The sequence below is a fragment of the Galeopterus variegatus genome, unplaced genomic scaffold, assembly GCF_000696425.1.
Source record: "Galeopterus variegatus unplaced genomic scaffold, G_variegatus-3.0.2 Scaffold310, whole genome shotgun sequence".
NCBI lineage: Eukaryota > Metazoa > Chordata > Mammalia > Dermoptera > Cynocephalidae > Galeopterus > Galeopterus variegatus.
The window spans coordinates 502802-515470 of NW_007726421.1; the positions used below are offsets into that span (position 1 = coordinate 502802).

General features: G+C 42.4%; 1 protein-coding gene across 1 annotated transcript in view; it reads left to right on the top strand.

Annotated features, from left to right (window-relative positions):
* The window catches only part of COL4A4 (collagen, type IV, alpha 4), a 118407-nt gene that overhangs the window by 95198 nt on the left and 10540 nt on the right, over positions 1-12669 (top strand). The window contains exons 38-44 of the mRNA XM_008567337.1: positions 1525-1596; positions 2801-2929; positions 3019-3132; positions 4316-4471; positions 6211-6318; positions 7244-7252; positions 9880-10005. Of these exons, the coding sequence (XP_008565559.1) occupies positions 1525-1596; positions 2801-2929; positions 3019-3132; positions 4316-4471; positions 6211-6318; positions 7244-7252; positions 9880-10005 (714 nt within the window). The remainder of the gene's footprint in view (positions 1-1524; positions 1597-2800; positions 2930-3018; positions 3133-4315; positions 4472-6210; positions 6319-7243; positions 7253-9879; positions 10006-12669) is intronic.

Below are 12669 nucleotides of genomic sequence, written 5' to 3' on the forward strand. Positions count from 1 at the left end.
AGTAGTCAGCACTTGAATTATTTATATGCAAACGGGCAGTTCTAACTTCTCTAATTTACATTCGTCCTATAAACCTATCAAAGACGGATGTGACATGCGCACAGAAATCATAGTCCACTCCTTTTTACAGCTTTCTCCCTTCTTGCTCCACATTTTCTCGTTCACTCATTCACTCGCCCCTCATTCAAAAACATTTCTTGAACGTCTACTGTGTGTCAGGAAATGCGCTAAGTGTGGGGATAGAAAGACCTGCTCTCTGCTGGGGGAGACAGTCACCCGAAGACCTGATTGTCGTATGGCATGGGAGGCAGAGATGATCAAGGGAACCCTGCGTAGGAACCATGGGGGTGGATGAGGGGCACTTTCTGCGTGTTCAGTCACGTAAGATGAGAGCATTATAGTCCCAGATTTGAGAGCTGTGACCCTACACTGAGTGAATGGCTGGCTGTGCTCTCGGTCTTGGATGAGAAAGAACAGCTACTGAGTGGAAGACCCACCAGTGACATGGGATGGTCACCAGGCTTGGCCAGGGGCTGAGCAGCAGCTTCATTTTCCACCCCCATCAGTGGAGAAGCCACGTGGGTGGGCACTGGCCGGGGCTCGGGGACCGGGGATTATCTGCCGTGTTCCTCTCTGGCTTTCTCCCTCCTTCTCCGGCTCCTCCTTTCCTGCCTTCTTTCTTCTACTTCCAACTCTTTGCTGGGCAGTTAGGAAACTCATGTGGGAGAGTTAAACACAACCCAGAGTATATTGATGGAAAACCCTAAGGAAAAATCTCCACCTTCAGGGTTCAGTGACAGCGTCAGTAATGCAGCCTGGTAGATGTCTCTGTAGAGAACCGTCCTGATGTGTGGCAGGAGGCTCCGAGAGAAGGTGCAGGCATCCGTGGGACAGTGTCTACTTACCGAGACCAGAGTTTTCAGGGAGTATCACGAAATAGAGTTTCTGTAAAAGGGCATCAGAATGGTTCTGAAAGAAGTGGTTGCAGAGAAATTGTAGCCAAATTTGACGTGCAAGCCTGTCGTTCCTGAGCTGTTGCAGTGCTTAAAATAAAACTAGGCAGGGTGCAAAGACTCCAGGATGCCACAGGCATCCGGAAGGAATTAGAACCTGCAGAATCTGGGGGGAGTGGAGAGACCCCAAGCCAAGGAGGTAAGAGTCCTTGCTCCCATCTAATCTCTTTCCTTATCTGGATGGGTTTTCTTGGTCATAAAATCAAAGGTCACTTCCTACACCATAATTCAGTCAGTCTGGACTATATCTGGTCATGATAGGTCATAAACCAACAGCAGAACTTTCAAAACCAAAGAAACATATGTGTTAAGCTGTCTTGGCAGCAAACTTCCAGCAAAAAAACATGTTCATCGATGGCTTGGATTCCTGCCCTGATGGTGACATCCAGAGGGTGAGCCCTGTCCACCTTCCCCATCAGCGCGCCTTCCCTGGGAGGTGCCTGTGCAGTGAGGCCGGGGTGAGTACAGCAACTGGTCTTCCCTGTGGCTCACAGACCTGTGTGTGTTTCAGGTCCCTCCGGGTCACCTGGCCTGAATGGCTTGCATGGTTTGAAGGGTCAGAAAGGAACCAAAGGTACTTCAGGTAAGATAAAACAGTTTGCAAGAAACTGAGCTTCCAGCAACGGATTGTGAGATAAAGTGGTACCTTCCCCTGGTATTTCCTCACTTTACAAGATGAGGGCAAAACTAAGAAACTGACTCAGGTCAGAGACACAGTATGGGAACCATTTTTAGTGCTGATGGTGACTTATATAAAAAGGACATTTGAGAAACGCTTATTTAAGAAAGAATGGTTGGTTAACCCTGCCTTTTGTTGGTATTGCTTGGGACTATTTCTCTACTAAAAGTACTCTGAATAATTGCTTAAAGGGAGCCAGATTTCAAAATGTTATGAATAACAAATAAATAGTTGGGGTTTTAATTTTTGCACTGTTTTGTTTTAAGTGTAGTCATGCCATGTACAACCATGTGGGTCTAATTAGTACTTTTAGCATCACATTACAGCCACTGCTAAAACAAATTACCTGAACAATTTACTGTTATTTTTGAAATCACAAATAGGCAAATCTGCAGCAACTGCTTTTTAGCTTGTTTCATTAATATAATGCACATTTGTTGAATTGCTTTCTCAGAAAAAGAGCTTATAATCAGACAAAGTAGCTGGAACATGCAGATTTGAGTGACTGGGGAAAAGGTTGAATTGTGCTGCTAGGTTTGAATCTATTGTTGGAGAGAGACAAAGGCTTTATACAGCTTAGAAGAGCAAGAAGTAATTTAGGTCACTTAGGATTCATTTAGTGGCTCTTCCAAAGAGTTTAATTAAAAAAATTATTTGGAAGTTTGATTTTTGAAAAACCCGTGATGTTCTCCCTTCTTAATGTGAAATTCTAATTATAATATAATATAATTAATTCTAATTGTGCCAGTTTCTACCTGAAATTTTAAAGCAATTAATTTATAATTATTTATTGCTGTATCTCATTTGTTTTCACTCTATTGTAGATGTTGGAGGGTTGGCATTGTCACTAAGCTGTTGTTCTTTTAATCTGGGAAATGATCATAAAAGAAATCAAACCTGCACTTCACCAGTGTGATGGGTCGTAAGAGAGAGAGGGCTACCCAGGAATAATATGCAGCCATTTGGATCACCACTGCAGTCAGTGGCTGGTTTCTGCAGAATGAGCCACTTCTCTGCCACACGCCTATTGGAAGTGGTTCCTTTCCAGACAGCATGAAGGAGAATAGCAAGTAGAAGATGCAGGATTAATGCTCTTTTCCCCATTAAGGTTTGCATGAAGTGGGCCCGCCTGGTCCAGTGGGAATACCTGGGCTGAAAGGGGAGACAGGAGACTCCGGGAGCCCAGGAATCTCTCCTCCAGGGCTCTCGGGAGAAAAAGGTCACCCAGGCCCCCCAGGTAAAAAGCAGCATGCTTTGGCCCTCTCTTAACAATTAAATCAAACCCCTCCAAATGCAGGGCTAACATCTGAACATGTCCCTCCTCAGGAAGACCAGGACCACCTGGTCCTGCAGGTGCCACAGGAAGAGCTCCTGAGGTTGACATTCCTGACCCTGGTCCACCTGGAGATCATGGGCCTCCTGGCCCTGATGGCCCAAGAGGTATGAAAAAATCATGGCAAAGGATGGCAGTGTTCCATTGTTAGATGCTGCCAGCTGTACAGGGATGTAAGGCCAGAAAACAGAGTAGAAACCTCTGGGCAGCCCTGTCAATCTGGCAGATGGCTAAGTGAGACCCACTTGGTGTCTGACTGTGGCTAGTGGTGGGCTCTCAGGGCCATCTCCAGGTGTAGAACTTGGGCCCACTCACTCTCCTAAGCCACCTCTCCATGGACGCAAACTGGCTTAGAGCAAGCATTGCCCGTCGCTAGCTTGATGCTGAACATGAGGTTTCAGAAGTGATGAGCAGGAAGGAATCTCAGCCTTCTTGTGGGTGTCTGGCACCTGTCACAGAAGCCACTGCCACTGGCCCAGAGCGACAGGACCCAGGCCTGTTGTACACACAGAAACAGTCTCTCTGTGTGCTGCTACGGTTCATGTTGTCCCTATCGTCACTTCACAGGGGTGAACTCTAGTAAGGCAAGATGTTGGAAGTAATTACTAAGCTAACGAAGCAGGGTGAGACTGGAGCTGGCTTGGGAGTTGGGAGGAGAGCGTGGCTCAGTGCGACGTCTTGCTAACTGCTGACAGTCACGTTCATGCTAATGCATAGAACTCTTCTTCAGAGACATACACCCACTGTCTTTGAATCTTTAGGATTTTAGTGAGAATGGGATGGTACACTGAGAAAAATAAAAGCACTCAAAAATGTGCTAAGTATAGAAAATAAGTCGGAATAGAATTTGGGCTCAATTCATTCCCATGTATTAACACTTGTTTTCTAATAGGATTATAAATTTAATTGAATGAACATCCTTTCCCATCAATCATATTTTCTCAAAAGCCTATTTCTCCACCCATCCACCCATCCAACCACCTTATTGAAGTAATGAGATGACAGTGCAAACAAAAACCCTAAACTGATACTTTCAGCAGGGAAAGAAGGTTTCGCTTAGGTTCATTTTGTTTGACAATTGCTAACCCATTATCTATACCATTTCTCAACTTGCACGCCATGAGATGTATTCTTGTTTCACTCTGATACTATTGATGTTCTTATTGCTTTAATTCCTTCCATTTCTTGCTTGCAAATCATTAAATTACTCTTCTGAGAAAGCTCTCAGGTAGGCAGTATACACATTTGTCTTTGACTGAAAGAATATTTTTGCCTCCTCCCTGGGTTCAGGACCGCCAGGGCCTCCAGGTCCACCTGGGACTGTTCACCTTCTGAAAGGAGAGCCAGGTGACTGTGGTCTGCCAGGGCCACCGGGTCCCCCTGGCCCACCAGGCCCTCCAGGATGCAAAGGCTTCCCAGGATGTGATGGAAAAGATGGCCAGAAAGGTATGAATGCAAACTGTTCCCTAAGTTGTCCGTGAGAACTTTCGTTGTATTACCCTTGAGGGTCTGGGGTGCTGCACCACCTATTTCCTATGGAAACAGTGGCTACATTTCCAAAATGTCTTGACTTCCCTAGAGTCCTGAAGTTTGGGTAAAAGTTGGACAAATAAAAAGAAGAAACACAAGTTCATCTTTAGACCTTAATAACATCCTTGTTATCTTCTAGACCAGAAATGAACAATAGAGCTATAATGCAAGCTGCATGTGTAATATAAAAATGGAAAAGTCACATTTTTAAAAAGTGAAAAGAAACAACGGAAATTAATTTTCATACTTTATTTCATTTAATATATTATTATTTTAATATATAATCAATTATAAAATTATCAATGAAATAATCTAGCCGATAGGGCAAACCTAGCTCCTCTCCCAAATAATCCACTCTTCCTTCCTACCTTTCAAATCCCATGTGTATTTTATATTTACCACACAATATTTACCACAGTTTGGACTGGCCCAGGGCAGACTGTGTTTACCCATCTCCTGTCCCCTTTCTTCCTAGAAGAGTCACATCTTACCTGATATGTCAATGCTGTTTTTGGATTTGAGCTGTTTCCTTGGAATTCTCTTTTGGATTGGGCTCTGATATTTCAAATGTGGCTTCTGTACTGAACAGCTCAGTTTTGGAGTGCCGACTTTGCTTTTTTATATTCATGAAAGGATACTCATTACTGAATTTTCCCACTATTTAAGGCTAAACTATTTTTACTCATCTGCTATTATTTGTGGACATTAGTTTTTGGTTATCAGAATTTCAGAGTGTTATAGGTTCATAGAATATTTTTGTTGAAAAGGGATCCATAATGATTATCCAGTTTAACACTCTCGTTTCATAAATAAGAAGCTAAATATCAGGGAAGCAACTATTGAAGTTTGCAAAAGGAACCCAATACCGCATGCACCCTGCCTGACTTCTGAGCCAATGTGAAATAAGGCAAAAGATTAGGGCAGAGAGGAGATGAAAATCACCAGGAGGCTGCCATGACTATAGCACAAATGACCTCCCTGGAGTTGTGCAGTATACAACCTGTACAACAGTGCACAGCAACCCTCTTCACCTTTATTAGCAATAAAATCAATGTTAGAGAATGTATCTTATATCTGTAGGGATGTGGGCTTCCAATTATTGAATCTCGAGTTGTGCAGACATGCTAGCACTCGAGTCATGAAGAGGAATGAGGAAGGGCTGGCTGACGCTCCTCCTGCCTGGCTGTTACTCTAGAGAATGAATCTCCACCTGGACACACACTTCAGAACTGGGGAAATAGCATGCTATATAAATAACACAGGTCGAAACAAAGAGAGAGCAGGAGACAGTGGTATGCATTTGGGCTGGGGAGGCACGTTGTCCCCACATATAAAAGACCCTTTCCTTATTTTCCCTTCAGTTCCAGTTCTTTGTCTGCAGAGAAAGTTCAGGATTACTGGACTTTTCATTCGAATTTAGTTTTGTCTTGATTATGGAACTATTTTTCTTAATCCTTTTGATTGATCAGTATGTTTCCTTCAGGCAGAGGCAGTCCTTCTCAGCCTTATACAAGAAAGTGAGACTAATCTAATCTCAACGCTAAGGCTGACTTTGCCCTGTATTTTGTTGGAGTGAATCTCTGAATTCAGTCAATCAAACTGTAATTATTTTTATATTGCCTCATTCCAGTGTCCCCATTTTATGTTTCTTTTAGGACCAATGGGATTCCCTGGTCCTCCAGGGCCACATGGACTTCCTGGGCCACCTGGAGAGAAGGGTTTACCTGGACCTCCGGGCAGAAAAGGGCCCACTGGTCCTCCAGGTAAGTTTCAAATGAATGGTCATCGCCACTAAGCGACCTACACTGCATTTTGTTTAAACATTTACTATGATGGTCATCTTTCAGAAAGTAGTTAATTCTGAAATTATTAGTACGTTCTTATGAGTTAAGCCTTCTCTGACATAAAAAGTATATTTATTTCAGGCTGTACTACAAAGTCTAATGTTTGGTAAACTAATATTTATTATCATAATGAGTAAGTCTGAAAATTAGGAGTTGATTTTACATATAATATTTCTAAGGGAAATAAATATGTGTTCTGTCACACAAGAGGCTAAGACTCATTTGATTATTGTTTGCTAGGATTGTATATTCAATTCCTGTTTCCTAATTCCCATTGATTTTCCTAGATGTTTTATTTAACTTTTTTTCTGCAAAGTATATTAGTTCCTATGAAGGTGAAAGGCTATTCAATTTAACTCTATAGACAACATTTTTAAATCATAGGATCAAATAAACCAAGGAAGCACCGGGAAGATAAAGGGCAAACAGACATGTGCATTTGAGACAGGCAGAAGCAATAACTTTCAAGATCCTAAATCAATATTATGGTAAAGTGGTGTCAGTTCAGAAGCCTTCACATGGACAGAATTCTTATGTACATTAAATTAGGGCATATTTGCCATAAGACATAAACTAGAATTTTATATTGCTTAGGAGAATTTCATCTCAAATCTTCCTAGAGATGAAAACTCTATTACTAAATCATAACTGCTCCTGTCAGTCACATTGATGTGGACTTTTTATGCAAATAAGATACTGTCATTCTGCTTGTCATTGTCCCAAATGATTGTTTATGTTCTCAAGCCATCTATTCCATTTTTGTCCTAATTCATAAATTTGACATCTCTCTCCACCATGTGAAAATCATTGCATGACCTCGTTTTTTGGCTTTGGATCTCTCCAGGTTCTAGAGGTAAGCACTGCTATAAAATTGATAATTTCCCCTAAATCTGGTTTCTAGTTTTTTCTGGACTTGCTTTTTTTTTTTTTTTTTTTTTACTATATTTGTGAGTTAAACTTTGTTACAGTTTTGTAGATGGGATGCTATATTAGGTTTTCATGCGTTTGCTTCCTTGTTACAGATCTAATAACCTCATATTAGAGTGTCCTAATGCCACGCTTCATTATGGATTGTCAAGGCAGTGTAGATACTCCACTTATATAATTTCAATTAGGGCATGAAGTACAAGTGCTTTCTCTGTTAAATGCTACGTACAAACCAATGTAAGTTCTACAATATAAATACATAAGACATCCCTACAATAAGTACTATCAACCACTGTAAAAGATGGGCTCTTAACACTCCAGTCAGGAGCTGTGACAAGTCTTTTCCTATCACACCCTTAAGTCTATTTTCAAGGAGCACATTTTTGTGTGTGTTAAAAAGAAAATGTTCGATTAATACTCTGCAGTGCAAAATCAACATATTATTTTGTGTCTGGCATTTTCTAAGAGAATAAAAAGCGTTTCTCAAAAGAAAAGGAAAAGAAAAATTGTTGATGCTTGCGTTTGTTCCTTCCAGGCATCTGTTTCAAACTTGATGAAAACTGCCCTGGATACAGACATCATATGTTATTTTTAGGGTCCTTGGAAGACAGGCCTCAACTCCTTTCTTTCAGCCTCTAGTTTACTGAAAAGTAAAGAAAAGCAAAATTAACACTAAAAAAAAAATCCTGCTGTTTTAAATGTCTATATTTAAAAAATTAAGTTGTATATTTAATGAGTTTTCATTTCAATCCTGTGATTGTATGTATAAAATTATTTGAAGATAACATCAAAATTCTAAATATGAAATACCAGCCAAATGTCCCCCTCCCTCTGCCACTCCACCACCACTGAGAAAGGCCCAGATTTCTCAGGGAAAACAGGAAAGGTTCCCATGCGTCTCTCTCAAGTCACCCATAGTGGAGAAGCCAAGTTTACATTAAATTGTACGTACTATAAAAACACATCTGGCCCCGTGTTGCTTGTGGTTTAAACCATATTTTACAAGGGGTTAAATTCTACACAGCTTCAAGTCCATTTAGCACATTATTATGTAGACTAAAACTTTGTTTTTATGGCCACATCTTTTCTAGGATTTTCTTACTGCTTTATCATTGCTGTTCTTAAAATTATTATGCACATTTGTATGAATTTAAAAAAAACCATAAGTAATCAAATATATGTTTCAAAATATGTTGGATTTCTTAAAATTCATCATACAGATATTAAGAGTTCTTGAGGCAGTATGAAGTGGTGGCTAAGAGTGTGGGTTTGGAACCAGAAATTACTAGATTTTAATTTGGACTCTGCCATATTAGCTGTGTGACCATGGATGTGTCATTTACTGAGCTGAGCCTGAGTTTTCTTATCCTTAACAGTCTGTTAACAATAGCACGTGCACACAGTCTTGCTGGGAGGGTTTAATGGTAAAGCACTTGGCACAGGGCCCGATACATGGTAATGAGTTCAGTAAGTGTTCAAGGTCATCATTATTGCTCAGTGTTATTATTTCTTGTCTTTTGTGGGATGTTTGCAGGGTGACTGAATGGAGCTTTAGGAAAAATGTCTTGATGGGAATGGAGCCAAGAAGAAAAAAATTTCAAACCTTCAGAGCAGTGGTTCTCAAAGTGAGATTCCCAGGTTGATGCCATCAGCCTCAGCCAGGAACATGCTAGAAATGCACACGTTGGGCCCCACCTCAGACCTCCTGATTCAGAGACTCTGGTTTCTAACAACTAGTCACACAATTCTGATATGCTGAAGTCAGAGCTACAGACTTACAGCAGTGTTTCTCAGCCCTGCTGACACTGGAATCATCTGGGGAGATTTAAAAAAATACTGATGCCCGGGTCCTACCCCCAGAAATTCCTATTTAATAAGTTTACATGGGGTCTCGGTATCAGTACTTTTGAAAGCTCCCCAGCTGGGTTTATCGTGCAACCAAAGTTGAGGGCATTGCCCAGGCTTCGTCCTATTACCAAGTAAACCACTATTTCTGGAGGTGGGTCCAGGCATCAGTATATTTTTATAACTCCCCTCGATAATGTCAACATTCGCTCAAGGCTGAAAGTCACTGCTTTAGAACCCCCAGCAATCCTGAAATTCTATTTGAGTAATTGATACTATGGAATTTCCCCTGGCTGCAATGTACAGTAATGAATTAGGGATGCATTGAACTGGGCTTTAGGAACCCACCTGTCCCTCTTGCAATGCCACCTGTGGCTGCCACCCCAGTAAAAAATGGCCTAGGAATTGGAAATCCTGTGAAGGTCATTAAATGATTGCTGTCTCAGCCACCCTTTACTATTTCATCCTCCTCCTGCTTCCTGTGATAATTCATTCACTCATTTGATCAGTCATCCATATGTTTATTCAACAAATGCTTTCTGAAAGTTTATCATGTACACTACAGTCAACAAGACATGCTCCTGCCTTCATGGAACTTACACTGGGTTGTTGAACACTTGTGTTGACATTTGAGCATAGTGTCAGAAATCCATCTTTAACTGGAGAATGCAGAAGGAGCTTGTTCACAAGCGGTGATTCCAATTTCAGGTGAACCTGGGCCACCAGCAGATGTGGATGCCTGCCCCCGAATCCCAGGGCTTCCTGGGGTGCCAGGCCCAAGAGGACCAGAAGGAGCCATGGGGCTCCCTGGAATGAGAGGCCCCCCAGGACCAGGTACGAGCCTCACTTTGTTCATTATTTGCACCATATATTGCTAAAATGAAATTCTCAGTGTTTTATTATGTAGCTTTTTGTATGGAGACCAAATAAATACGAAGGATGAAGCAATGAAAATTTTCTTCTCCTTATATGATTTTTCTACATCGATTCAAAGGCTCAGTCATGTGCTAACTGGATCCATGCATCCCTCCTATTTTTATGTTGGATTTCTACTTAAATCTTTTATACTTAGGCCAACTTTTGGACATAGGGGTTTGAAACCTCTTAGCACGGCAGAGTAGTAGACATTAATAGCTGTTGACTTGATGTTGAACCAAAAACAATTGAATTGGGGCTCGGTGGAGCAGAAACAGAGCCTGCAAGAAGGAAGAAGGAGATTTATTACTTATAGGAGGGACAGGGAAAAGGAGAAGGTTGCTCTAAATTTTGGCAACAATCACATAGTTCATTTGATTGACGTGAGTATTATTCAGTCATTGTCAGGGAGGCAGGATCTTTATTTAAGTATTTAAGCCAAACCATCCTTTTAAAAGTGATTTCCAAATTTTTTTTTCTTTCCACGTATCCCCACCGCATTGGGTAATTTACAAAGACCTCAGGGGATCCAGGGCTGGGCATCTAAAAGTCACTGGTCTCTTCAGATCAGTTGGTGGTGCCTGTGAGTCTGGAAAACCCACGTGCACACCATCCCAAGAGGCACCAGGCCATTCCCTCTTCTGTTTCCCTCACTGTGCCACTGTGGTTTGGGTTCTTTTTGGTTCAGAGCCAAAGGAGTTGGAAGCAGAACTGAATTTTGTACCAACTGTTTTTCTTGTGATTCCCTCAACCCAAGAGATGTCCCCTTCAACTGGCATCTGAGGAGTTCTTGGATAGCAGCCAAAGCAGTTCGGGAGCCTCCCTCAAACTCATATATGTTTTTGTTGTTGGTGTTTGCTGCATCACATCTGTGTTTGTGCACAAAGTTAATTGAGCGCCAGTTGAAGTGACTTCCTTTAACAGCTCGTGAGCACTGGGAATTGAATCAATAGCTATTTAACTTCTCTTTCTTTGACATTCATTGCACAGATAACGTTCTCAGTCAGTCCGTCTACTGGTCACTCATCTCATTTGAAAACCAAGCTGCTTTGTTCTGTTTGTATTTGCAACATCAAAGGTTGGGTCTCCCCAACTTTTTAAAAAATAACTTTCAAGTAGAAGATGGGACCTATAATGGGGTTCTGCAAATTCAATTCAGTAAATACTTCAAGATTCTCTCCACTTTTTGTAAAGTATGGTAGTAGGTGTTGTGGGTGATACAAAGACGAACAAGATATGTTTTCCTCCTCCAGGGTCTCACAATTGCATAGCAGAAATAGCCAGCAGAATATAAGTAACTTAAAATGGTATTATAATTTGCATTTTAAGGAAGTTGCAAGCCATGGCATTAGGAGAATGGGATGGGGAGAGGTTAATTCCAGCATGGAGGACTGCAGGACTGCTGTGACCTCAGCGAGAGCTGGCATTTGAGCAAAGCCTTAAGGAAAAGTTGGGCTTCGAGGAGCCAGCATTGTCCAACAGAGATGGCAGGAGCACGGGTGAGGCAGGCTGTCCCAACAACCTGCTCACTAGACTGTGTCAGCCACATCCTGGCTGCTCTAAGTGTGATCCGAGGACCAGTAGCAACTCAGCCCCACCCCAGACCTGCTGAATCAGAATCTGCATATTAACAAGTTCCACAGGATATCTGTATAGACTTTCAAGTTTGAGAAGCCCTAACTATATTATATGAATGCTGTCCCTCAAAGATTCAGCTACGAGTAACACCTTCCCTAGGGGTTCAACCCTAGCTACAGGTGAAAGTCACCTGGAGGAGCTTGGAAAAATAATTGTGCCTGAGCCTCGTCCCAGACCAACAGCAGTGGGGGGAGGCAGAGTCTGAGGACCGGCGTGTTTAAAAGCTCCACAGACTGTAGTGGGCAGCCAGGGTTGAGATCCTCTACCTCACCCCAGCATCAAAACTGGATGTGTGGTTGAGTTCACCCATTGTGGGGGTTTTGGAAAGTAACCAAAGAAAGTAACTAAGAAGAAAAAAAATGAATGGGTAAATTCTGTACACTTTAACTTAATAGTTGCTCAGGCACATACAAGATGCTGTCTCCACAGATCATGAGCTTCTGGAGGAGGAGCCACTGTCTGTGTGGGCCCAGGTGCCATCACCGGGGATCTCTCATTCCCCCGGTCGCAGGGTTGGACGGGCTTCTCCTGCTGCAGATGGCCACAGGACGGCTTTCTCTGGCTTCCTGGGTCCTCTCCTTATTGCTGGAAGTGGGGACAACCCAAGGCCACCTCTCTGCCACAGAATGTGATTACTGTTTATTTTAACAAAGTGCCCAGTCCTTCCAGTGAAGCTTCTTCGCATGGTCTTGTGGCACAGGCTGCATTACTCCATGGCCCAGCTTTCCTGGGCTCCTCCTTGCCCAGCTGTGGACCTGCTCCCAAGCCATTACGTTCTTTTGGGCTCCCTCTTCTCTGATCCGAGGCTTCAGGCCGCTGTTACAAAGGACCCCTCTTTGCCTGCAATGTATTCCATGGTCCCCTCTCCCTGTCTATTCCCGCTGGTCACCCTGTCTGTATCAGCCATGCTGTCCAGTTTCTACACAGTGGCAAGTCTATTCTGAG